The sequence below is a fragment of the Monodon monoceros genome, unplaced genomic scaffold, assembly GCF_005190385.1.
Source record: "Monodon monoceros isolate NGI ecotype Baffin Bay Population unplaced genomic scaffold, NGI_Narwhal_1 Super_Scaffold_18, whole genome shotgun sequence".
In the NCBI taxonomy this organism is placed as follows: Eukaryota; Metazoa; Chordata; class Mammalia; order Artiodactyla; family Monodontidae; genus Monodon; species Monodon monoceros.
Window position 1 is genome coordinate 171577164 of NW_021703774.1, and position 27168 is coordinate 171604331.

General features: G+C 40.7%; 1 protein-coding gene across 5 annotated transcripts in view; it reads right to left on the bottom strand.

Annotated features, from left to right (window-relative positions):
• VPS13D (vacuolar protein sorting 13 homolog D) overlaps positions 1–27168 on the bottom strand; it is a 246829-nt gene that overhangs the window by 176620 nt on the left and 43041 nt on the right. For all 5 annotated transcript variants that reach the window (XM_029230144.1, XM_029230148.1, XM_029230145.1 and 2 more), the window contains 7 exons: positions 23950–24981; positions 21748–21838; positions 19846–19972; positions 18029–18209; positions 12653–12835; positions 6795–7017; positions 4028–4238 (listed from right to left, as the gene is read on the bottom strand). In XM_029230144.1, the coding sequence (XP_029085977.1) occupies positions 4028–4238; positions 6795–7017; positions 12653–12835; positions 18029–18209; positions 19846–19972; positions 21748–21838; positions 23950–24981 (2048 nt within the window). The remainder of the gene's footprint in view (positions 1–4027; positions 4239–6794; positions 7018–12652; positions 12836–18028; positions 18210–19845; positions 19973–21747; positions 21839–23949; positions 24982–27168) is intronic.

Here is a 27168-nt window from a genome sequence, read left to right on the forward strand (position 1 = left end):
TATGGAGACAAAAGACCCCAAACAGCCAAAGCAGTCTTGAGGGGAAAAAACGGAGCTGGAGGAATCAGACTCCCTGACTTCAGACTATACTACAAAGCTACAGTAATCAAGACAGTATGGTACTGGCACAAAAACAGAAATATAGATCAACGGAACAAAACAGAAAGCCCAGAGATAAACCCACGCACCTATGGTCAACTAATCTATGACAAAGAAGGCAAGGATATACAATGGAGAAAAGACAGTCTCTTCAATAAGTGGTGCTGGGAAAACTGGACAGCTACATGTAAAAGAATGAAATCAGAACACTCCCTAACACCATACACAAAAATAAACTCAAAATGGAGTTTATAGAGACCTAAATGTAAGACTGGACACTATAAAACTCTTAGAGGAAAACATAGGAAGAACACTCTGACATAAATCACAGCAAGATCTTTCTTGATCCACCTCCTAGAGTAATGGAAATAAAAACAACAATAAACAAAGGGACCTAATGAAACTTAAAAGCTTTTGCACAGCAAAGGAAACCAGAAACAAGAAGAAAAGACAACCCTCAGAATGGGAGAAAATATCTGCCAACAAATCAATGAACAAAGGATTAATCTCCAAAATATATAAACAGCTCATGCAGCTCAATATTAAAAAAACAAAAAACCCAATCCAAAAATGGGCAGAAGACCTAAATAGACATTTCTCCAAAGAAGACATACAGATGGCCAAGAAGCACATGGAAAGATGCTCAACATCACCAATTATTAGAGAAATGCAAATCAAAACTACAATGAGGGATCACCTCACACCAGTTAGAATGGGCATCATCAAAATCTACAAACAACAAATGCTGGAGAGGGTGTGGAGAAAAGGGAACCCTCTTGCACTGTTGGTGGGGATGTGAATTGATACAGCCACTATGGAGAACAGTATGGAGATTCCTTAAAAAACTAAAAATAGAATTACCATATGACCCAGCAATCCCACTACTGGGCATATACCCAGAGAAAACCATAATTCAAAAGGACACATGTACCCCAATGTTCACTGCAGCACTATTTACAATAGCCAGGTCATGGAAGCAACCTAAATGCCCATCAACAGACGAATGGATAAAGAAGATGTGGCACATATATACAATGGAATATTACTCAGCCATAAAAAGGAACGAAATTGGGTCATTTGTAGAGACATGGAGGGATCTAGAGACTGTCATACAGAGTGAAGTAAGTCAGAAAGAGAAAAACAAACATCGTATATTAATGCATATATGTGGAACCTAGAAAAATTGTACAGATGAACCTGTTTGCAGGGCATAAATTGAGACACAGATGTAGAGAACAAACGTATGGACACCAACGGGGGAAAGTGGCAGAGGGGTAGGTGGTGTGATGAACTGAGAGATTGGGATTGACATGTATACACTGATATGTATAAAACGGATAACTAATAAGGACCTGCTGTATAAAAAAATAAATAAAATAAAATTCAAAAAAAAGAATCTAATGCCTGATGACCTGAGGTAGAGCTGAGGCAGTGATGCTAGCACTGGGGAGCAGCTGCAAACACAGATTATCATTAGCAGAGAAGTCTGACTGCACAGAGACCATAATAAATCAATTGCTTGCAGACTCATATCAAAACCCTACCAGTGAGTGGCAACTGAAAACAAGCTCAGGGCTCCCACTGATTCTGCATTATGGTGAGTTGTATAATTATTTCATTATGTATTCCAAGGTAATAATAATAAAGTGCACAATAAATGTAATACACTTGAATCATCCCAAAACCGCCCCCTACCCAGGTCCGTGGAAAAACTGTCTTCCACGAAACTGGTCCCTGGTGCCAAAAAGGTTAGGGACCGCTGCTATACAGCATGAGGAATACGGTCAATAACACTATAATAACTTTGTATGGAAACAGATTGTTACTATGTTCATAGTGGTGATCATTTCATAATGTGTGCAAATGTCTGATCACTATGTAGTATACCTGAAATTAACATAATATTGTACAACAACTATATTTTGATGAAAAAGAAAAGGTGACAAGCTCTTTATTCATTTAGTGATAACTAAAGGCAGAACCAGTGTTTCATAATGAGCCCAGACGGGACATTAGGATAAAACCTGAATCAGTCACTCATTTCAGCTGAGATGGGCAGGAGTGAAGTTGAAAATGCCTGGGTGGGGGGAAGATACCTCATCCCAACACTGAAGAGCTTTTTCTCTACCCTCCTAGAGGTGAAGTTGGCATCGCAGATCCTGCAGACACTATGCTCTGAATATATAAAGTAGAGGGTTAGGATTTGAAGTGGAAGAGGAATACAAAAAACTACTTTGTCTATGGAGAAAAACCTACATATAAGGTGAAAAAAGACTAGTCACGCAATCAACAAAGAAAAGCTGGAAAGGATTACCAAGAACCTCTGAGTTCCCGAGTCTGTGCTGTGAGAAGCTGATAGAATGCCTTGTGTTCAGTCTTCACCTTCTATCTGGGCTAACAGAGTATAATTATCTGCACATAAACACTGATGGAAGTGGGTAAAGTTTAGATAAACAGAGTAGTAAAGCACATTTTTTTTTGGAAAGCATTACTTGAAAAGAAAACAAAGTGTTTGATTCCTAAATAGTGAAGCTCCTCTTAAGACTCCTAAGCCAGTAAAATAAAATACAGCCCATGCCAACCATAACTGAAAGCCAGCCAGGGAGCACTTGAATAACAAGTAAGAATGAAACACAAAAATCTCAGTGAGAGCGGCTAAACTGTATCATTAATCCAGAGAGAAACAAAACAGTGATATTAAATGACTTGCCCAAGCCCAAGAACTGCAAAGGGAGTAGCCAAAGAGGGATTAAAATGACACCCTGGAAAAGTAGTGACATTGCTTTTCAAAATGCTACAAATGAAAATCTCTTTCATTACTTTACAGCCATGCCTCATCTTTCCCTGAAGTTAAGACGCAAATGTTGCTGCTTTCTCCAAAATTAGTGCTCCAAACTGAAAGGCACCATACACTGTAACCAGCAGTCCCAGTCCAGGCACAGGGGCCAGGCAAGCATAAGCGCCACCAGAGGACCTTTTTTTTTTCTTCTTTTTTTTTTTTCTTTGTGGTACGTGGGCCTCTCACTGCTGTGGCGTCTCCCATTGCGGAGAACAGGCTCCGGACGTGCAGGCTCAGCTGCCATGGCTCACGGGCCCAGCCACTCCGCAGCATGTGGGATCTTCCCGGACCGGGGCACGAATCCGTGTCCCCTGCATCGGCAGGCGGACTCTCAACCACTGTGCCACCAAGGAAGCCCGAGGACCTTTTTAATACACACCTGAGGCTAGGCCCTGAGAGTCAGGTTCTGCTGGTCTCAGGTAGGGTCGGGAATGTTTCTTTTCAGTAAGTCTCCCAGCCAGATGTGGAACTAATGACAACTGAAGCCATGCTCTAAACTACAGATATTAAGCATCCTGTGTTTTGAAGCCAATTAAAAGGTAAATTAGAGTCAGTTCATCAGTCTTTATGTAGTACTTTCAGAAGGCTTAACAGAGTGAAATGGGCAAAACAGCATCTAAACAATTATTCTCATTAAATGGAGCTCCAGGGTAAACAGAATAGCAGGTCCAGAATCTATTGTATTGGAACATAGAATCCAATGTCACTTCTTCCAAATACCTTCCCTGCCATCACTACCTCCCTACTCCCATCAAAATCCATGCTAAATTCATGTCCCTTCCTCTCTGTTTCCAGGGCACCTACTACAATCCTACAAAACAGTTTATAACACTGAATCAAACACTAAGTTAGAATCATATACTTACCTTCCTATATCCCTCAACAAAACGTAAGCTCCATGACGGCAGAAGTTTTTTCTTTCATCACAGGAGCCCTCATGTCTAGCAGATAGGAGGGACTCGACAGATATTTGTTACGTAGATGAAAAAATAAGTGAATCCCTATGCCCTTCCAGACTTAACAGCATTGATTTCCAAGTTATTACGATTCTACTTACAACAGACAGTTATTTGAATATAAACCACTCACTTGTCCAAGTTCCTTTCCACCTGCAATTTCAATCTACAAGGCTCAGTCAAGAGGCTTCCTCCCGTCTGTCGCACAAAATAGGAGGGGAAGATCAGGTCTCCACTACTGTCTTCCGAGGCCTTAGTATACTCTCGTGGGTGTCTCTCTGCAGCAAAGATGTCCATGTCTTGTAGATCGACGACAATGCAATCTAGCAGGCAGACGTGGTCTTCTACACAGACCCAAGGAAAGAGAGACAATGAAGAAAATGGGACCCAGAAAGGGCTGGACCAGAATAAAACTAAAAAGCCAAAAGAAAGTTCATTTTCTCTTTGGAAAATGTTTAGCACTGCCTGTGTCAGAAAGCTGGGTGACCAGAAGTCTCCACTCTGGCACCAAGACCTCCGTCCACAATGCTCTGCATGTTGGACATCTCCTGCCCACCGCCTGCATGCAAGCACGTACTGTGCCACGTCCCCTCAGCGTCTCATTGCTGTCCCAAGACACTAACTGAAGCTAAAGGGCTTCTGACGAAAAGTACTTAATATGCTCCCTCCCAAGGAGATCCCACAGGGGTCTCATGTAGAGATAATGTTACCCAAAGGTTTACAAATTTTCCAGCAGCAAAATTCTTTTTTCCAAACAAACATCACATGTAACCATTTCCACCAGCACTGATCTAATCCAAACCACCTCCATTCTTGACTAGACCACCATAAACTCCCCTCCAATATACCCATACAATTCCAGTCTGCCCTCACAAAACCATTCTGCTCACAAAATACCTCAGTAATCCTTAAAAACATAAGTGGGACCAAAACATTCTCTTCCTTTATATACTTTGATGGCTTTGTTTAATGCAAAGTTCTTTCTGTGAAACTCCCCTAAATCCCCGTAAAGCCCTGCCTAAGCCCACTGCCTACTTTTCCAACCTCATCTCAAGCCATTCTCTACCTTGCCCATGAAGTCTCGGGCTCACTGGCCTTTGTTTCCCCCACATGCCAGGCTCCTTGCTGTCTGAACAGTCTTACCCACAGCATACCCTCCTCTCTTCTCAACTGGGTCCTGTTCTTTCGCTTTACACCATTCTGTCTCTCCCATAACATTTATCTTAATCTGGCAATATTTAGATTAAGATTATCTTAATCTGTCAATATAAAGCTTATTTAATGGCTTTCTCATATCATTCACATCATGGCAGGAACTATGTCTAATAGCATGTTACTATACAGGAGAACATAGCGTGTTAATATATAGGAGAACAAAACATTGTTAACACCTGGATTAGGCAGGCACTAATTGAATTAGTTCTTGCCTTGTTACTGCATCAATAAATATGTGAAGTAGACAAAAATGGAGCTGGTGTGGCAGAAGGGGAAAAGGGATGGGAACAAAGAAAGGGCTTCAGAGATTTCCTAGGGTTGTCATGGAATCCCAGGGATACACAGAAGCAGTTTGAAAACCACTACCTTAACCCAATCTTAATCACATATAGAATTCCAGAAACAAACTGCAAATCAGGAGGAGAAATATTGTCAGGAAAGAGATCTTTCTATAAAACATCCCGAATCACTTCTTATAGGCTTCTAAATATATGTAAAATTGGCCTTATTCCTAATCATCATTGTCACCAGGACAACAACAGCAACAGAAGACATGTATTAAGTGGCCCTATGTGTGCACCCAGCCCCACCCCACCCCATGCTGTATGCATTTGTTATGCATATATAGACTGGAGACTGGTAGGCAATATCATGTAGGTTAAGACTGCAGGTTCTAGAGTCAGACTACCTAAATTCATAGTCCAACTCTACCATTTACCATCTACATCCACAAAACTATGGTCAAGTTACTTAATCTCTCTAAGCCTCTGCCTCTTCATCTATAAAATGGGGATAAAAATAAAACTCTATATCATGAGGATAAAATGCAAAAATTCATGAAAGAATGTGCCACAACGTCTGGCACGTAGTGAGTGTTCAATACCCAGTCTTTTACTGAGGACTACAATAATCTCCTTTAATCAGCAATGTAACCATAAACCACTTTGCTGTCACCTCTGGGACTACAAGGTACTACAAGGAGTTAACCATTCCTTGCATCTATCTAACAAAAGACGTTCGGCCTCCCTCAGCTAGCGTCCCACATTTCTCCAAGTCCAACCATAGTGGACTGATTTTCATCCACTGATTTTTGGGGCTAATCATATTCTGCTTCCCACACTCCTTGGAGCGACACTTCACTTATCCAATCCATCACCCATCCAGAAAACCAAAAGGCCAAAATTAGGCTTGCATCTGGAATGGCTAATTGTCAAATTCTAGAGAAGAGCCCAATAACTGGGCAGTTCATGTCTTTCAAAAACTGTCACTCATAGTATTTCTTCTGTTACCTAATTCACACTAATATTTTTTTCAGAGTTTTTTTTTATTTTTCTAGAATTAAATAGTGACTTGCAAGGATGTGTCTAAGGATGCAAGAACTGTTCTAGTTATACTTACCATCTGGTGGCAACTGTTTTGACATATAAGTCCTAACAGACAATCTAAATCTCTTTATTTACAGTCTTACCAATTTAACCCTACTCTAGAAGTCGCCCAATGTTAAATCTACATCCTAACGTTCTTAAGCCTTCTAAATCAATTATCAAAATCGGATTATCACGAAAGACATGCTACCACTTTGTGGGCATCTGCTTGTACGGGATGCATCCCCCCCCCCTTAGGTTCCTCCAATGGTCTCATGCATTTGCCCACCTTCATCATGCAGCTCCTCTCTCCTCTTTTACCTGGACTCCTGGAAACCTGACCAACAGAGGGTGTGGCTTGCTGCCCTTGCTGCTTGGTCGAAGTACTTGGCACAAACTCGCTCTTCAGGCTGCCTAGACTCATTCCAACAGGAGGCATCATGAACAGCCCCTCGGAATGGGTCCCTTTCGGGTCCTCCATGCTTGTCATTTTCCTCACACTGTGTTTGGGAGTACCAGTTGGAGAAGCTGAAGGCACAGACTCCTGGGAAGAAACAGAAGAAAGCTAGAAGGCAGGAATGGGACTGACTGTACCTACTATCCTGGAAGTCCCATCCCAGTCCCTGGACTCTTCAAAGACTCTACACCACTTGGTACCTCCCAAGCCCCCCAGATCCCATAAACAAAAGGGCCACAGGGTCATGATACTTTCTGCCACATGTAATTATTTGCAGAGATATTACAAATAATTCAGTACCTGTTGAAAACTATAGCAATTTTGCAGGAACATATTTGATCTTTTGGCTTAAGAGCAAATGTCAGGATACTAATCACTGGTGGTTTAATCTAGGTCAAATACAACAAAAGCAAATCTCTCAGCCATATGATACATTGTTGCTTTGCTGGAGGGGAGGTGCTTACTGTTCTAAGAAAATGCATCTAACAGCAATAGGGAATAAAGCCATTGTAATGTGTTTGTACTTTCCAGAAGTCTCCCCTCCTCTGTTTACATTTCTCATCTCTCTAAGTAACTGCAAATGAAAACAAAATGGAAAATATAGGTAAGCCATTCGTATTATGTTTCTGTTCAAGGGCATAGAAATTAAGGGCAAATACACAGTAAAATTAATTCTGTAATTCTACTGAAAATAATATACGCTTTTCTTACATACTTAGTACCTTCAGTTAATTGCTAACGGGGTAAATCTTTTTCACCAGAATGGTTCAATAATTGATGTTTAAACTTCCCATGGTTCCTTCCCCCAAGCCTCAGAGCTACATATCCAAATGGCTTCTGCAGGGTTGGTTTGTTCTCATCTCTCCCCTCTCACCAACAAGCTGGAAGGAGGGGAAGAACTGTTTTCCTTCCAGTACTGCTTTATATGTGTATTCCTTTCAGCATTTGAAAACGAGATAATACTGTTTGCCTTCACAGTTATCTTGAGTAGTAATTACATGTAACAGTGAAAGTTCTTATTTTTTGCAATTATTTTTGCAAGGCAAATTACTAGGTAAATGCCATTATTTAAGCATTTCGACATTAAAAACCTTCCCTCTTGCTTAGTTTATTTAAACTCTAGAGAGTATTTGTTGCTCTTTCATTTGATTCATCTCTCCATCCTCTCTGAGTGGGTTTAAATAAATCAGTGGCTTGAGGAGATTAACTCAAAGCCTTTGAAAGACTTAGAAATTATGGTTTAAGCACAATCTATGATTGAGAAAAATGAAAGGAAAAACATATGTAAAAAATTCAAACCTGCGCTCATTAAGACATGGCTTTATGTAAAACAATTCCAAACACACGGGAGTCATAGAACTCAAAGGCAAATAACCCCTCTGCAAGCTCTGATTTCAGGACTATTTCCTGTCCTTTAACCACTGGAATGCATGCTAGACAACCTCACACGTGCAAATGCATTAAACGGCAAATGTAAAGCGATTTTTGGAGAAGAAAGTCACTACTCACTTCACACAGGCCTAGACCAGTGGAACCTGACTGTACATGTGGAGAGGTAAGTTTCACAGATAAGTTTATCTGATTACAAATACTTTAACAAGCGACACACTCCAAGCAGCCCTTATGGAATTCTACAGAACCACCACTGGTATGTAACAAGATAAAGTTTTTCTAGGATTTAAGGAAATAAAATAAGGTCATCAAGAAAGTACTACCTAGGGCTTTAAAAAGAAAAAAAAAAAGAAATTGCTTTTAATGATCCTTAACAAGGGCTTCTCTACACAGGAGGGAAGTGATTTGCCAAAGCAGAGGGAAAAGTGATAAGCAGGCTTTCCCAAGTAATGAAATATTTTAAAGAATTGTTTTTTAAAATTTTCTTTTTTAAGCATATGAATGTGAATTGACTGCTGAATCCCATAAGGTTTTTTCAAATAACCAGGAGGCAAAAAAACATATTATACCTTGAAGAAAAAGCGATCCTTGTATGCAATGCCACTGAAAATCAAATCCTCAAAAACAAATACAGGGAAATCTTTTCATTAAAATGCTCTACGTGCTATTATTTGGCATACTTAACAAAACAGAAACCATTTTGCAAAAATTTCTTGAAATATTTTGGCAATTCTTCTTTAGAAGCTAAATTCAGCTCATTAAGCTCATATACAGATATATCTGACATAGAAAATAAGTCTTTATCTTTTCAGGAAGGGGAGAGAAACAAAAATGGTATTATTGAACTTGATCACCCATTCTGGCTCTAACTGATCTCTTCCTAAAGATTTAGGCTTCAAAACAAAGATTTACCACAAACAAATATATTCCAAAGAACTAACTAAAGGCTGAAAAGACAGTTCCCAAGAAGAATTCAGCTCTCCCTTGGGGAGTAAGGGCAGCAGAGTTGGAACAGAGAGGCAGTACCCTGAGGTGTCAGCGGGAACAACATTCATGCATAAACACCAGCTCTGACACATTTGTTTAATATCTAGTCATGTTAATTATAAACACCTCATAGTAAGGAAAAGTAAATTTTAGAAGCAGTTACAAATCTTTCTTTTTATAAATGGATCTTTCTTTTATCTTCTTTAAGACTTAAGTCAGTAAACAGCAAAATGCTTATCACTCAAATATGAAAAGAGATTTTCATTACGACCAAGGTTACTAGTTCTCTACTAGGCCTACTGTGAAAGGCCAATGGTGATTTGTTTCATTTTTACTGTCTTAAAAAAAATACGTTAAGTGGAAGCCTATTTCTCGCTCTGGCAAGAAAGCCTATTGTTACAGCAGGAGGGCTTCTGACCACAAGGTGAACAAGCACGTTCTCAGCCATCAGCTGTCTGAAGATGGGGTGTGACGATGAACAAACCTGGTGATGCTCTTCCCTCTGCGTTGCTAATCACTGCTGTTCTGGTTTCATCATGTGCTCTGATCACTAAATCTGGTTCGGCTAAGCGACTGTAGTGAGGTGATATAAGGACAACCTGCCCTCTAACCATCATTCAAACACCCCCACTCTGGGTTCTGAGCTCCAGGTTATGACACATGAACACGGTTCCTGTGGTTCTCACTGGCTCGTCTTCACTCTCCTCCTCACTCCACCCATTCCCACTCAAGGAATCAAATATTTTGGGTTCAGGGTGTTTAGGTTAGAAGTAGTGAATAAATGGCTAAGTGAAAAGTGAAACAAATGAAGAAAACTATAGACGTAGTAATTTGAAAATAACAACATTATCTGAGTTTAGGCATTACCAACAAATACAGTCTTCCTATTACTTCCTGACCCGAGTTGAGCTCCTTGGCAAAGGCCTGGCAAGACTAGCAGCCTAGTCACTCTTCCGTTTTCTTTTCTTCCTACACCTAGAGAGGCGAACGGGACCTTTTCTGTTCAACTTTGTATCTCTTCTGTAATAAACTCTGGAGTCGTCCATCCTAGTTATTTTAATGAACTCACTGCCACATCCTTTAGAAAATTCAGAAGACCTACAACTATTTGGCAAAGGGCCAGTAAGACAGCAATAGCCTTTGCCAGTTTATTTTCCCCTACATAAACCTAATCTTAATACTGGGAGGTATAATCATACCATGGTTAAGAGCATGGAGTATTGAAAGCAGACACACCAAAGTCTCTAAGGTCCACACTGTACTCCTCACTAGATGTTTTTTTTTGCGGTACGCGGGCCTCTCACTGTTGTGGCCTCTCCCGTTGCGGAGCACAGCGTCCAGACGCGCAGGCTCAGTGGTCATGGCTCACGGGCCCAGCCACACCGCGGCATGTGGGATCTTCCCGCACCGGGGCACGAACCCGTGTCGCCTGCATCGGCAGGTGGACTCTCAACCACTGCGCCACCAGGGAAGCCCTCACTAGATGTTTAATCCAAAAGAAATTACTTAACCTATCTAAGTCTCAATTTCTTTTTTTTAATTTATTTATTTTCTTTATTATTATTATTATTATTTTGGCTGTTTGGGGTCTGATCAATGTGAGAAAAGCAGCTTAATCTCGTTTCCATGAAGGGACTCATCTACTCTCCTGAAGGGAGCATTATTACAAGAAACACTTCTGACTCGTCTCTCCATATCTTACTGGCCCCTTCACAAGGGATGCATATCGACCCATCTGTTTAATGGAGATTGTGAACAGCAAATACTACTTGCCCATGTTTTTTCTACTGAGTAGTTCTCTCTAATCCTGTGGCTCTCTGTAGCCTGCAGGTGAAAACTAGGTGTTTATTCATAAAGCGTGCTAGTGCCTACTCAGCCCATCAAAATACCACCTAGGACTGAGAAGTGAGCAAGTAATGATAGCTTGATCTTGGTCCAATACTCCAATCAAGTTTTATCAGCCAAACCAATATTTCAATTCCTGTGGTGATGAAATATGTTTGTTAAAAGCATGGATTCTGGGCTTCCCTGGTGGCGCAGTGGTTGAGAGTCTGCCTGCCGATGCAGGGGACACGGGTTCGTGGCCCAGTCCGGGAAGATCCCACATGCTGCGGAGCAGCTGGGCCCGTGAGCCATGGCCACTGAGCCTGCGCGTCCAGAGCCTGTGCTCCGCAATGGGAGAGGCCACAACAGTGAGAGGCCCGCATACCGCAAAAAAAAAAAAACAAAAAAAAAACCACATCTAGAGGGACTCCCCTGGTGGTCCAGTGGGTAAGACTCCGCACTCCCACTGCAGGGGGCCCAGATTTGAATCCCTGGTCAGGGAACTAGATCCTGCATGCATGCCGCAACTAAGAAGTCCGCATGCCGCAACTAAAGATCCTACATGCCGCAACGAAGATCCCACGTGCCACAACTAAAACCCAGTGCAGCCAAAATAAATAAATATTAAGACACACATACAGGGCTTCCCTGGTGGCGCAGTGGTTGAGAGTCCGCCTGCCGATGCAGGGGACACAGGTTCATGCTCCGGTCCGGGAAGATCCCACATGCCGCGGAGCGGCTGGGCCCGTGAGCCATGGCCGCTGAGCCTGTGCGTCCGGAGCCTGTGCTCCGCAACGGGAGAGGCCACAACAGTGAGAGGCCTGCATACCGCAAAAACAAACAAACAAACAAACCAAAAAAACCACATACACACACACACACACCCCTAGAACATAAGACAGTCTCTAATTCCAGCAAGTTACTGGTCTCCTCAACTGCAAAAATGGGTGGGACCACCTCCCAGGTCTTATCAGTGTTAAGTCTGTGATTTACTAGGGTTTTCCATTTTCGTCATGTATTCTCAATGAGTCCTAGCTTTTCCAAATGTAAAATGAAAGCAGCAATCCTCATCCCAATTACCTCCAAACATGTTATAAGAAATAAGTGCTAACGTACTTTTAAACTGTAAAGGAGTATACTCTATACGATTTAATTATTAAGGTATTTTTAAATGGCTTCAGATAAGCCTTGGGCCAAATCATGTCTTCTGAAAAAAGCCACATAGTATAAAAAGTTGATTACTATGAGTTCAGCCTATGAGGAAAGCATTATAAAGATGGTTCTGTTGATTTGTTTGCTAAAATAAGTTACTACATACAGTTAGTAAAACTTGTAATTTATACTACCTCTATGAAAGGTTAATTGAAATGTTAATAAAATGTCCAAAAAAATATTCTTCAAGCCACATATACTACAAAAGTAACAGTGGGTAGGAATCTTCTTATGGCAGCATCTGAATTTTTCGATTGGCATTCCAATGCCAGGTGAACTGAGAAGGGAATGGGTGCTGACTGCTCACCTTATCTTGTAAGGTAAAGGTCCCAGGAATACCAGCAAAGAGAAACTTGTTCTTGACTTTCAACTTCCCCAAATTCGCTACAATCAGATTATTTGATCTGGAACTTTCTGGGATAAGAAGAACAGGAGCACCAGCCTCAATATCCAGGAGAACCCGTGAACAACGCTGGGCTTGATCTCTCACCTGAAAGAAGAAGGAAAATTGGGTTAGAGGTTCAATTAATTCCCTAATTTTATAATCAAATAATCTCAAATTTCCAAAAGTTTCATGAATTTATAAATCTAAAACAATTAAAATCACACAGAATATATTCTATGAACACCAAGGAGTTAAATTAGAAATCAGTAACAAGAAGATAATGGAAAACCCCCAAACATCTGGAAATTAGACTACACACTTCTAAATAACCCATGGGTCACAGAAGAAATCACAAGAGAAATTTAAAAAATATTTTGACCTTACTGATAAAGAAAACACAGCACATTAAAATTCAGGGTTTCCCTGGTGGCGCAGTGGTTGAGAGTCCGCCTGCCGATGCAGGGGACACGGGTTCGTGCCCCGGTCCGGGAAGATCCCACATGCCGCGGAGCGGCTGGGCCCGTGAGTCATGGCCGCTGAGCCTGCGCATCCGGAGCCTGTGCTCCGCAACGGGAGAGGCCACAGCAATGAGAGGCCCGCGTGCGGCAAAAAAAAAAAAAAATTCATGGAATGCACTTAAAAAGGTACTTAAAGAAAAATGTTTAGCATCAAATACTTATTTTATATTAAAGATTTAAAATCAATAAAGCTTCCAGCTTAAGAAGGTAGAAAAGCAAAATAAACCTAAGTAAGGAGAAGGAAGACAGTAATAAAGAGCAGAAACCAGTTATTTAGAAAACAGATAAACAACAGAGAAAAATCAATTCAACATTTATAGAACACTCTACCCAACAACCATTTTACATTCTTTTCAAGTGCACACGGCATGCTTGTTAACAGTATGCATGGGCCTAACACAGGCCTCCATAAGTTGATTGAAAGTATAAAACTCTACCTATATTAATCAAGAAAAAAGGAAGGAAACAAAAATCACCACTATCAGGGAAGAGTCAGGGACACTGCTAGAGAACTTAATATTAAAAAGATGTGGGAACCTATGAACAAGTTCATGCCAACAAATTGACAATTCAGATGAAGTAGACAGATAACTTAAAAACACACGCAAACTATCTAGAGCTAACATCACATACGTAACATCTGTGAAAGACAATGTTTTCCCTCTAAGATAAGGAACAAAGCATGGATACCCACTCTCACCACTTCTATTCAACATTGTAGTGGAAGTTCTAGTCCACACAAAAAGGTATACAGGTTGGAAAGGAAAAAAGAAAACTCTCTTATTCACAGACAACATAATAATCTATGTAGAAAACCCTAAAGAATCTAAAGGAACTACAATAAGTAAGTTTAGCAAGATTGTAGGATATGAGGTCAACATGTCAGTACATGAGTCAATTATATTTCTCAAACTTTCAATAAACAAGTGTACACTGAAATTTTTAATTGATACAATTTACAATAGCATTAAAATTGTGAAACACCTAGGGATAACTTTAACAAAAGATGTGTAAGAAGGGTATACCCAAAACTACGAAACATTGCTGAGAGAAACTGAAGATCTAATTAAATGGAGGGATATACCATACTCAAGGATCCAAAGACTCAATACTGTTAAGACGTCAATTCTCCAGATATATGGATTCAAGGCAATCCCAATCAAATCCTAGCTGACTTTATTGTAGAAACAGACAAGCTGATTCTAAAATTTATAGAGAAAAACAAAGGACCTATAATAGCCAATACATTTTTGAAACAAGTTGGAGGACTTACACTATCTGATTTCAAGACATATCATAAAGCAAGAGCAATCAAGACAGGGTGGTATACAATTAAATATAAATCAATGGAACAGAATAGACAATAAGGAAATACACGCATACATTCTCAACATAAGTGTCAAGGTAATTCAATGGGAAAAGAACAGTCTGAATACATATACGGAAAAAAATCTCAACCCTTACTTCACAAAATACACAAAAATTAACTCAAAATGGAAGAGGTCTAAAATTATAACACTTCTAAAAGAGGAAATAGGAGAAATTTTTTGCCACCTAGTGGTAAGCAGATTCCTTTCACAAAACACACAGCACTAACCTAAAAGAAAAAAATTGGACTTCATCAAAATGAAAGACTTCTGGGACTTCCCTGGTGGTTCAGTGGTTAAGAATCCGCCTGCCAATGAAGGGAACACGGGTTCGAGCCCTGCTCCGGGAAGATCCCACATGCCACGGAGCAACTAAGCCCGTGCACCACAACTACTGAGCCTGTGCTCTAAAGCCCACGAGCCACAACTACTGAAGTCCGTGTGCCTAGAGCCCATGCTCTGCAACAAGAGAAGCCACTGCAATGAGAAGCCCGTGCACCACAACAAAGAGTAGCCCCCATTCGCCGCAGCTAGAGAAAGCCCGTGCACAGCAACAAAGACCCAACGCAGTCAAAAAATAAATAAATTTAAAAAGAGAAATTAAAAAAAAAAAAAAGACTCCTGCTTTTCAAAAAATAGTATTAAGAAAATGGGAAAAGGTCCAGTGGGTAAGGCTCCATGCTCCCAATGCACAGGGCCTGGGTTCGACCCCTGGCCGGGGAACTAGATCCCGCATGCATGCCGCAATTAAGAGTTCGCATGCTGCAACTAAGGAGTCCGCATGCTGCAACTAAAACAAAGATCCTGCATGTCACAACGAAGATCCCGCATGCTACAACTAAGACCCAGCTCAGCCAAAAATAAAAAAAAATTTTTTTAAGGGAAAAAAAACCTATAGACCAGGAGAAAATATCTGTAATACATATATCAAAAGTCTTATATCCAGAATACATAAAGGAAGAAATAATGTCAATTCTACACAAACTATTCTGAAAATAGAATAGGGAACACTTCCCAATTCATACTACAAGGACAGCACTGACCAGTTACCAAAACCAGAAAACAGGCATTCTTTCCTTTTTAAGAAAAGAAAACAACAAGCTAATATCCCTCAGGAGCATAGATACAAAATCCATAAGATATTGGAGCAAATCAAGAAAACTATAAAAGCATCCATAGGGCTTCCCTGGTGGCGCAGTGGTTGAGAGTCCACCTGCCAATGCAGGGGACGTGGGTTCGTGCCCCAGTCCTGGGAGATCCCACATGCCATGGAGCGGCTGGGCCCGTGAGCCATGGCCGCTGAGCCTGTGCCCCGCAACGGGAAAGGCCACAACAGTGAGAGGCCCATGTATCGCAAAAAAAAAAAAAAAAAAGAAAGAAAGAAGCATCCACAGACAATAAGGAAGCGAATGAACATGGCTGTATTCTGTTGTAATAGCAAGTTGGCCAGTGGCTACCAGGATGCGGGGATTAGTGCTGGGAGACAATTAGCAAATGGACACAAGCAAATTTTTTTATTTTTTTATTTTTTATTTTTTTTGCGGTACGCGGGCCTCTCACTGCTGTGGCCCCTCCCGCTGCGGAGCACAGGCTCCGGACACGCAGGCCCAGCGGCCATGGCTCACAGACCCAACCGCTCCGCGGCACATGGGATCCTCCCGGACCAGGGCACAAACCCGCGTCCCCTGCATCGGCAGGCGGACTCCCAACCACTGCGCCACCAGGGAAGCCCGACACAAGCAAATTTAATGCCCTTTTTATAAAGGTCAAACAAGCAAAACAAAAGATACTGTATACAAAGTTTTCTTTTAATTTTAAAGGGACCAGTCGACCCAAAAATCAGGAGAGGGGTTACCTGAGGCATTAACAGAATGAGATAGGGAAGGACCACATGCAACAGTCTTAGTAATGTTTTAATTTTTATTTTGGTGGTGGGTTCATAGATGTTCCTTCTATTATCACACTTTGTAATTTATAAGCATGCTACAGGTATTCTTTATATGTATCAAATACTAAATTGTTTTTTTTAAGTTTCTAAAGAGAGAAAAAAAGGTTACATACTCTGTAATTATAACCATGGAAATATGTATAGGGAAAAAAGAACATAAAACATACCTATGGTGCTAGAAAACTGATAAGGTATCTTTTCCAGATTCCCTATAATTTGATTGTACTTTTATATTTAAAAACGAATACCTTCTCTATAACATACACAGGAAACCAGTAACACTGGTTGTTGCCAAGGACAGAAATTGGGTGGCTGAGGAAAAGTAATTGAGAAAGAGACTTTTCTCCAAATGTCCTTTTTTACTTTGACTCTGTACTAAAACAATATACAACATATTCAAAAATTTTTAATTTAAACTAAAACATAAAATTTTTAAGTGTTGCCATTATAAAGACTTAAATTTTAATCTTTTACCTAATAAAGCTTAAAAATAAATAAATAACAAGTTTTACAAAGAACTACATTGTAATTGTTTTCTGTGGTTCCCAAACTGTGTGCCAAGACACCACAGGAGGCTGCCTCCCACTCACAGGTGCACTGCCAGGACATTTTAAGTCTCTGAGGGAAACACATCATCTGTTAGACCCTGCACAAACTACTAACTTGAGATGGTGTACACTCAACATTAGATCATGCTACGTTCCTTTCAATGATGTCACATCTTTGCAAAGCTGGGTCTTAAGCAGTTGCTGCTATAAAAAGCAAGTACCATGAGGAAATAAATATGGAAAAGGAAGTGGGGCTGTGATGTTCAACCTGATTCCAAGTGTGAGAAACAGTTCGGTGCCCAAGAGGCACATACATCCTACGAGGAAGGAATTACGGTTACTTAAAAATGAAACAAAAATCTCATTTTTCACTTACGTGTTTTTTTTCTAACAGCTACTAAGCTGTTGGACATATATACTTATTAAGCTGTTTAAACTTCATTACTTAGGAAATGGAAAGACCATTAGGTGTTTTTTTGGCCTAGGATGTATCACGGAAAAAAGACATTAAAGGGAGCCATGAACTAAGGAGTTGGAGAACTATATCTGAAAAAAATCCTCTTTCTATAATAGAAATGTTCTTTGGGACCACTTTCCAGGAGAAGTAACCCCATTGAAGTTCTAAAAGGGACCTGAAGTCTTTAGTGTTATCCATAAACTTTATCTTTTTTAGAGCAAGCTAAAGCTAAACTTCAAAGGAAAGTTTAGCTTTCCTTTGATGAGTAAGGAACATAAGCTCTCCGATTACAGTAAGATTTCTGTAGATACTCAGCTACCTGGAGGACAGTAGTAAGCTTAAGATTACCTAATTACCTTCACCTTTTTCAGTGAAAGTTTCCAGATTTACCGCTAGAGATTTAAAAGTTCTACTGATCAGTCAAACTGGAAAAGCATCTTGGATCAATGACACTACCTACCGTCTGCCCCTCAATAGCAGCTCGCTGGCGCCCTAACACGTCCTGCAGCTGAGTGAAGTGCTGGATGAAGGCCACCACCTCCGCCTGGAAGCGCTGGGTGTGCACATACTGCACGGAGGCCATCTGGAGGCTCACTCGAATGTCGCACTCCCTCCGGAGCAGCGGGTCGGGCCGGCCATATCTAGGAGGAAGGGCAAAAATGTGACTCAGACAGCAGCAAGATGCAAATTAGTATTTGAAGAAAACTTGGGTTGACTTACGGGTTTCCCTAGAAAACAGCTTTATTAAAATGGAAATCCACCAATCAAGTTTTAGAAAGCAAACTCCAATAATTACTTCCTTTCTAAGCTCCCGCCATGTGTTGAGGATGTTAAATAAAAGTCTGGCGTGATGGCCAGGGCTATAAACAGGGGCACTGCTCTGGGTGCTGAACCCACTCATGACTCCAGAACTCACTCAGAAGCCACCTGTGGTTCAGACCTTTCCCCTGAGGCTCTTTTTCCCTGCCTTTAAGGAAAAATGACTATTCCTGCTCACTCTTCTAGCAAAGACTGTGACAATATGGGCTTGAAAGGTAATAAAAATAAGACCACAAAACAATTGGTAAAGAAAACTAGGCAACAGAACCAAAGTTTCTGGGGCAATCTGTCTTCTGGAAGCTGAAAGAAGTCTTCTTTTTACTTCAGTGAAATGCAAGCTAAAGAGTTTTAGCATCTACATTCACAGATAAATTAGAAAACTTTTACAAATGGTTTTAAATTTAATGGAACATGATGCCATAATAATAAATTATTATACAGGACACAGTCACTGGGGAAAAGAACTCGTATTAGGTGAGCACCTATTTTGTGTCAGGCAGAGAGTTAAGAGCTTGACATTAATTATCTCATTTATTAGAGAACCATGCCACTATGGTAGGTAACAGTGCAAACAAATCAATCTAAATTCTCAGAACAGTATGATATACTTCCTCTGGAAAGGAAAGAAAAAGTTCTCAGACATCTTTAGGGACCATTTTTCTCAACTCTGGTTGAACATTAAAATCACTCTGGCAGGACTTCCCTGGTGGTCCAGTGGTTAAGACTCCGTGCTTCCAATGCAGGGGGCGCGGGTTTGATCCCTGGTCAGGGAATTAAGATCCCACATGCTGTGCGGCACGGCCAAAAAATTTTTAAAAATCACTTCGGCAAGTTTAAAAAAAAAAAAGAATACTACCTCAGACCAGAATATCTGGGAGCAGAGCTGGATACCTATATTTTCTAACAGTTCCCTGAGAGGTTGAAAACCCAGCCTTTTAAACTTTCTGCTTTCTGAGAAAACCATTCTTTAATAACTACATAGGCTAAAAATGCCTTCTAAGTTCTAAAATTGAATATAGATTATGTTTGTACTGGGAAAAATGCGTAATGTAATTTAAAACCCGTATCTTCAACAACTTTCTCAGGCTGAAATCATTCCAGAACATTCAGAGCTAGATGGAAATTGATCTAACATAGTCCCCTCAATATTTCGATAGAAAAACTGAAGCATGGAGATTAAGTGACTTGCTCAAAGTCACAAAACAAGTTGGTGTGAAACCAGACTAATAATAATCACAATTATTTCAATCATACCCCATTTATTTATTAAGCCTGAGTCGCCCACTTCAATGCAGATCCATTGCATTGGACATATATAAATCAAGATTCCCCATAACTAGATCAATTTTACGTAAGATGTTACGATTTTTTAAAACTTTTCTTCATTGTTTAGCTGACAAGAATTTGAAACAAGCAATTATGACAAAATGTTAAGTGAGAAAAAATCGGTATTTTTACTTGAAAGTCTGGAAGATGAGTGCTTCTTCCCCACTTGTAGTGAACCGTTCTCTATAGAACTCTCCATGGGATGTAAGGTCACTCAGAGACAGGCTCCCAATGCTTCCCTGTAAGGCCAGGTCTCCTTCTAGGAATGTTAAAAATTAGAACACATTCTTATGTATCTTTTTTCTGTCACACACCTTAAATTTGCCTGAAACAAAAATTGATACACACATGCTTCAGACTTTACACCATTTAATAAAACAAAATTCAAAAGAAAATTTTCATATTCCTATACACCCAGAAAAATATTTTATGCACTATTGCAAATAGTCTCAATGGAGAAGTCCAAAGGGACTGAAATAATACTGCAGCATCACACTTTAACACTTACAAGGGGGAAAAAATTAAATGCATACACGATTTAAAGGATAAAACATTTACAAATACAGATAAAAATGTGATCTCTTCTGAGATCAGACCACTAATTAGAACTAGTGAAATATCATAAGGTCTATTTTGTACTATGGACAAAAGGAGGAGCTTCCCTGGTGGCGCAGTGGTTGAGAGTCCGCCTGCCGATGCAGGGGACACGGTTCGTGCCCCGGTCCGGGAAGATCCCACATGCTGTGGAGCGGCTGGGCCCGTGAGCCATGGCCGCTGAGCCTGCGCGTCCGGAGCCTGTGCTCCGCAACGGGAGAGGCCACAACAGTGAGAGGCCCGCGTACCGCAAAAAAAAAAAAAAAAAGAATAAAGGAGGAAGTGTCAGAGATATGTTACTCGAGCATTAAAAAATGGGTTTTAGTGTGATTTAATTAAACGGCAAAATTAATGAGACAGACACTGGAGACACAGATTTGAAACTACTCTGACATTACACAAGTAAAGCCCCTGGAAGGTGGGTAGAAGAAAGAAGAAATGTTGAAATGTGCACCTGAGGCGCAAACCTATATGAATCATTCTTAACATGGTGTGGATATTGAAAAGGAATATTCTGCACTGCTGCTTCTGTGAAACAAACTTTATCATCATAATTAGCATTACAGAACAATGACTGAGGTGTATATATTTGTCGGGCTAGTTCTGCGCCCAATGAACTGAAGACACATACTTATTTTTGACCCCTAATGTCCTCTAACAAAAATACACAAGCTTCTCCCAATTCTGAAGACCCATCTCTTCTAGGAACCTTTTATAATTAATTTATACCAGGCATGAAATCTCAATTTTAGTTCATCCCGTCCCCAAAAGACATTCTTATTTTACTACAGAATCAACATTGGAGCTTTGTAATCTTATTTCATTACCAGTTGCTTAAAAAAGGAGCGGTATTTTGTGCACACTGTAAATCCCTCTGATTTAGAACTTGATATAGCTCCTCTCTTGTGTGCTACTAGGAATTTCAACCTATGGAGTCCCATTAGAAAGAATGCTAGCTTTGCTAAAATATCCCCCTGCCTAAACCACCCCCTATCGGTGGCTCCCCCTATGCATGGCAACAGACTGAACACGTGCCCTGGTTTCCCAGAGACGGCCCTGTTATATGCCTGTTTCCCAGCTGTAATTATGAATAATGCCCCCTTTCACTCCCCAAAATGTCCTAATTTTAGACAAAGAAATTACATAGTCACCCAGATAGTCTGTTTAAAACACAGATAGGTGTCAGGACCCCATCCCAACCTAAAGAATCAGATTCCTGGGATGGGGAAGGAGTTGTGCCGACGTGTGCATTTCTAACGAGCTACCCAGATGATTCTGATCCACAGACCAGTATTGGGGCACCACCACCACAAATCATGGCCAAGCTAGTAACCACAACCAAGCCACTGAGCCACACCTTAGCCAGTAAGGACAGTTAGATTTGTAAACAGGATGTTCAAACTCTTCCCAGATTTTGCAAGTCTGATTTTCCCCACTTACCAATCATTTCCAGGTGTGCCACTAATTTGGACACATTTGCTTTAGCAAGCTCACTGGTGGTCTTATTCAGCACGAGAGAGAGCGAATGAACCTAAGAACACAGAAGGTAAAGCAAGGTAAATATTACTGAGGGGAAAAAAGGTAACTTTCAGGCAAACAGCATCGAGAAAGATGCTGCAAGTCTCGGGAAATCTGAAGATAAAGCTTTTATTTTACTGATGCCATCTTCATTTCAGCTTTTCTTAGTCAGCCAAACCATAATAAGAGGAGAGAGCTGATAGGAAAGGAACTCTGTTATTTCTTGGTATTTTTGGTTTTCAGGGTTTTGTGGGGTTTTTTGGCCTCGTCTATTCTTTGTTAGTGAAATGTTTTACATTACAAAGCAATTTTTCCCCTTTTTGCATTCATCTCTAACATCACACTATTTTGTAATCACTCACACAGATTAAGTAAAGTTCACCCTAAGAAATCTGTCAAAGCAAAATGATAAATACACTTAATGTTTAACATCTTTGGACAAGTATTTAATAGAAGCCCGTGGTGACCAACTGGGACTTCACTTAGGAACTACAATCCAAGATTTTCTTTCCCAGAGACAACTATAAATAGAAGAAAACCAAAATCCTCTGTCTTGGGAACAGCATTCTCTGAAACAAAAGAAATACTGTATTGTAATACTGTCATTTTAACCACAAAAAGGACTCTGTGTCTATGATTTATTGAGGCAGGTACCTCTGAGTGTTATCACTGGGGTGAGGCCCTGATTGAAGAGAAGGAAGGAGAGAAGAGGGGACGGAGAACAGATCAAACCCCCATTCACACACTCTGCTCCCGAGTGGCAGAGGCCAGCGATACTCACGCCTTTATCTTTCATGCCTACCACAAAGTAGGTGATCGGTACATGTCTGATGAATGGGAAAAAATGGAAAAAGAAAGAAAATAATAGAAGGAAAGGAAGGAGAAAAATCATGTGTAGGGGAAGGCAGAGAAAAAAGGAGAGAATTATTACAGATGGAGCAATGACCCTGCGGGGCCACTCCAGCACCACAGAGGGTCCCCTTGCAGTAGTTTTTGGACGTGGACAACAGAAGGAGCTCGAGGGAATGAGACCTTCATGAAGGGGGAAGTAAAAACACCTCTAGCCACTTAATCACCAAAATAATGTACGTAATGGGCCTAAAAATGCTCTGCTTAGAGGAATCCAGCTATCACCACCTGAGCCCACTCTTAGCATGGATCTTAGAGTCACCAGAAGTGGGACAACCGGATGTTGTAGACCTCCTGGTGTAACTCAATAGGAAGCACTCAGCACCACCTCTGAAGGGTGTTTACCAAAAAGTCGAACCTGAACCTGATCAAGTCTCTAGAGCTAACTTCCATTTCTAAAATAAGAGGATAAAAGAAGTCAAATGGTACCATAAGGACACAAAGAGACAAATCCAGAGTGCGGGACACTCTAGGGGACACTAACCCAGTTTCTACAAGACAACTGCATGGGAGGAAAAGGTGGGGGGAAGTACCATTCGCTGAATGGTCATTTCTGCCACACACGTGAGGAGGGCCTTACCTACATCATCTCATTGAATCCTCACAACCCAATGACATAGGCACCATTAAACACCCTACGTTTATTGATGAAAAACTTGAAGGAGAAAGAGGCTAAATAATTTGTCCCCAGCCACACAGCTGTATGGTTACAACAAAAATGCCAGGATTCAAATCTAGGCAAATCTGACATTCGAGACTTCATTTTTAACACCTGTACTGTTGCTCTCAATAAAAGCCAGTAATGTTCTGAGTGAGAGGGAGATGATGACAATAGGCACATTTTAAAGTAGCTACTATGTACTGGACATGTTGCCAGGTGCTTTACATAATTCCCTCATTTAGTTATCATAGTGAGATGATGGAAGATGAGGAAACAGAGGCTTAGAGAAGCTAAGTAATTCCAATGAACTATACAGCCCAAGGGAAAGACAAGAAGTTACTGAAACCCTTTATTTCCCCTGCCTCCAGATGGGATTAATGGTAAAACCTTTTCTAAAATACGAATGTCTACCCTTTTGTAATAGACATCCAGAAAACCATATAGCTCCCCTGCCAATAAGAAGAATTTTCTAGAGTAAATGTACAATGACAGCATTTAAGTAAAAAAGCCCACATTCATTCTTAGAACTTACGGGAGCCAAAGAGGACTGATACCTTGAGATCCAGTTTGGTGTTAACTGGATCCTGAAGTTCAGACTCTATTAAAGCGCTTGGCTCTGACTTCACGTTTTGTAGAATGTCCTCAGGCGGCACCTTCACTGCATGGTTGTCTGCAGTGGAGCCAATTCCAAAAAAATCTAGTATCATGACCCAGGTCTGCAGTGTGATCAGCACATCCAAGCAGTTAAAATCAACATCAATGCTCCGGTTAACTCGATTATAACTGGAAGAGAATTCTGGATGCTTCTTATCCACCAAGAATATATTGATATGGACCAAGGAATCATCAAATTTACTCCTTCCAGCAAGTATCTTGGGCTCCTCTACTGTTGGAGAAGGAGGTGGGGTCAAGGGACAGTCCTTGTCCTGGACTTCCTTTTGCTTCTTCCGGGAGGCTGAAATGGGTCTCTGATACAGCTGAAAGACATTAGGAGCTTCTTCCATGTGGGAAGGGAGAGACCGAGGCATATCTGGATACTCCACGTTGGACACAGAAGGGCAAGACTGAGAGAGATACTCTTTTTGTGCTAAACTAGATGGCTTAGGGGCTCCCCGAGACACCATCAGGTTCTTATATTTGGAATCTGGATTTTTCTCCAATAAGTCTTCCATCAGCAGAGAGCGCAGGGCAATCTGAATGGATAAAGTCTGAGGATGGTCTTTACTGAATTCCACCTCAAAATCCTGAAATTTTAAGCTCACAAGACCTTGCGCCCCCAAAGTCAGATCTCCACTTAGCTGAACTTGAAGCTCTGATATACAGAAGTTGGCTTGAATCTGGGTAAAAGATCTGACTTCCTTAAAAGACAAGGACTTTTGAGAAGAGTTAGAAAGGCTGCAGTGGCTGAACAATCCGTTCTCCTTCCTTTCAACGGAAGGTTCTCCACAGGCACCGAGGGAAGGCAGAGGAGAGTTAGGGCAAGGTGAGGAGGTGGCACTGACTGGAAGCTTATTCAGGTCTTCACTGTACACGAGATTGTCCAGAGTTTGTAAAACCTGCTCATATACATGCTTTGCTAACACCACCTGTATTCGAAGAGAAAAATTCAGTTATTCTGCTACTGTCATCAACTGCGCCCACATGCACTGCCCATTCATGTTTTATGGCTTTCCCCGAGAAGTTCTAACTTAGGTGACAGCAAGGACTATCTCTTTTGTTTCTTTCCTGTCCTTACCTCTCTGTGACCCATATCTATTCACAAGGCCCTCCCCAAGTACCTCACAGAATAATCTACACACAATAAATGTTCAATAAGTGCTATTAACTGTAGGCCTGAATCAGCAAAACACTCTTTCTAACCCCAAAAAACAACCTCAAAAATTGAAGGGAATACTGCCAAAAGTCTAATGTGGTTATACCTTAGGATTGAGAAACAAGACTCATGGTTCTAAAACTCACTGATCATCACCAATTAGTATAACAACCTAAGTTTAGTACAGCTGATCAAACAGTACTTTTTAATGATAGTAATGATAATGATGCAGATCCATGATTACTTGTTACTCCCTTACTTTGTTTTTAATTACAATTTCTTAATAAAACTGTTTTCAGGGAAGTTTTTTATTTACTTAAGGATAATTTTTTAACAGAGGCATTCCAAACAGATACAGAAAAAACAGAATTAGAAGGTGATCATTTTGTAACCCCTAAATAAATAACGTATCCCACCACAGTTATCAGTGAATAAGACCTTACACGAGTGACTGACAGGGAATTTTACGATGGAGGGATCAGCTTCCTGCCACCTGAACACAATCAACAATTTTGGCATCACTAATGTCAATCAGACATTATGTGCCTCCTGATATAATATAACATAAAGTACACTGCACCACCTTTGAAGTGTTCTGGCCAAAAAAAAAAAATCCTGAATCCAGTTAAACCTGCAGAGTTAACTTACAATTTACAGAAAATGGGGGGGACAAGTTCAGTGACACCACAAACTAACGGCCAAATCCGGACTGTGGGACATTGAGCAGGACAACTGACCTAGTTTTCCCAACAAAATAATGTCATGGGGGGAAGAAAATGAGAGGGAAACTAAATGAATAGAGACCCACAAGTTGTACCATCCAAATGCAATGTACAGACCTTGTCTGGATCCTGATTCAAACAAACCAAAAGTGAAAAGACGTTTTTGAAACCATCAAAAATGTCTCTGAAATCTGAAAATGGATTAAAATTCAGATGACACCAAGGAATCTTCATTAATTTTGTAAGGCATGATAATACCATTATAGTTATTTTTTTAAATGCACATAGTTTGTAGTGATACATTCCAAATATATATAGGGTTAAAAATGGCATGAGGTCTGGGATTTGCCTTAAAATATTTCCCCAAAGGAAAATAAGAATGGACGAGACACATGTGGCAAAATCTTGGTAACTGCTGAATCTGAGTGATGGGTATATGAGGTTTATTAGACAATTCTACTTTTGTCTATTTTTAAAATCTTTCATAATAAAATATTTTTTCATTATTTAAATTACTAAATTATTTTAAAGAATTATTTAAAATAATTTTTTAAGATTTTCATCAGAAACAACAGTAAGGGGCTTCCCTGGTGGCGCAGTGGTTGAGAGTCCGCCTGCCGATGCAGGGGACACGGGTTCGTGCCCCGGTCCGGGAAGATCCCACATGCCGCGGAGCGGCTGGGCCCGTAAGCCATTGCCGCTGGGCCTGCGCATCCGGAGCGTGTGCTCCGCAACGGGAGCGGCCACAACAGTGAGAGGCCCGCGCACCGCAAAAAAAAACAACAACAGTAAGTCGATGGTAACCATAAGATAATAAGTCAATATAATCCAATAGAATTCACATTATGTGCTATATTTAAGCTGAAATATTCATCCTAAGTAACCACCACTGATGAGGCAAAAGTTTAAAAGAGAAAAAGGAAAAACCCTAGAAGCCAAAAAGGAAAAGCTTTGGGGAAAGTTCTCTCACCCAGAGACCCATATCTAGGAACCACTGATGTCAAAAAGTATGTATGTTCTGTTAACAGCACTCCTGGGTTACTCCAGAGCAACTGCCAGACAGACTAGTAACCAAATACTGCCCAAGGCCAGGGTCCACTGTGCTAAGATCCTGCCTGTCCTTGTTGTTTTATAATGTTATGCTTTTTGCTCTCATGCCTGTGAAAGCAGGAAAAATGACACTTTCGAAGGAAACACACACACACACACACACACACACACACACACACACACACACA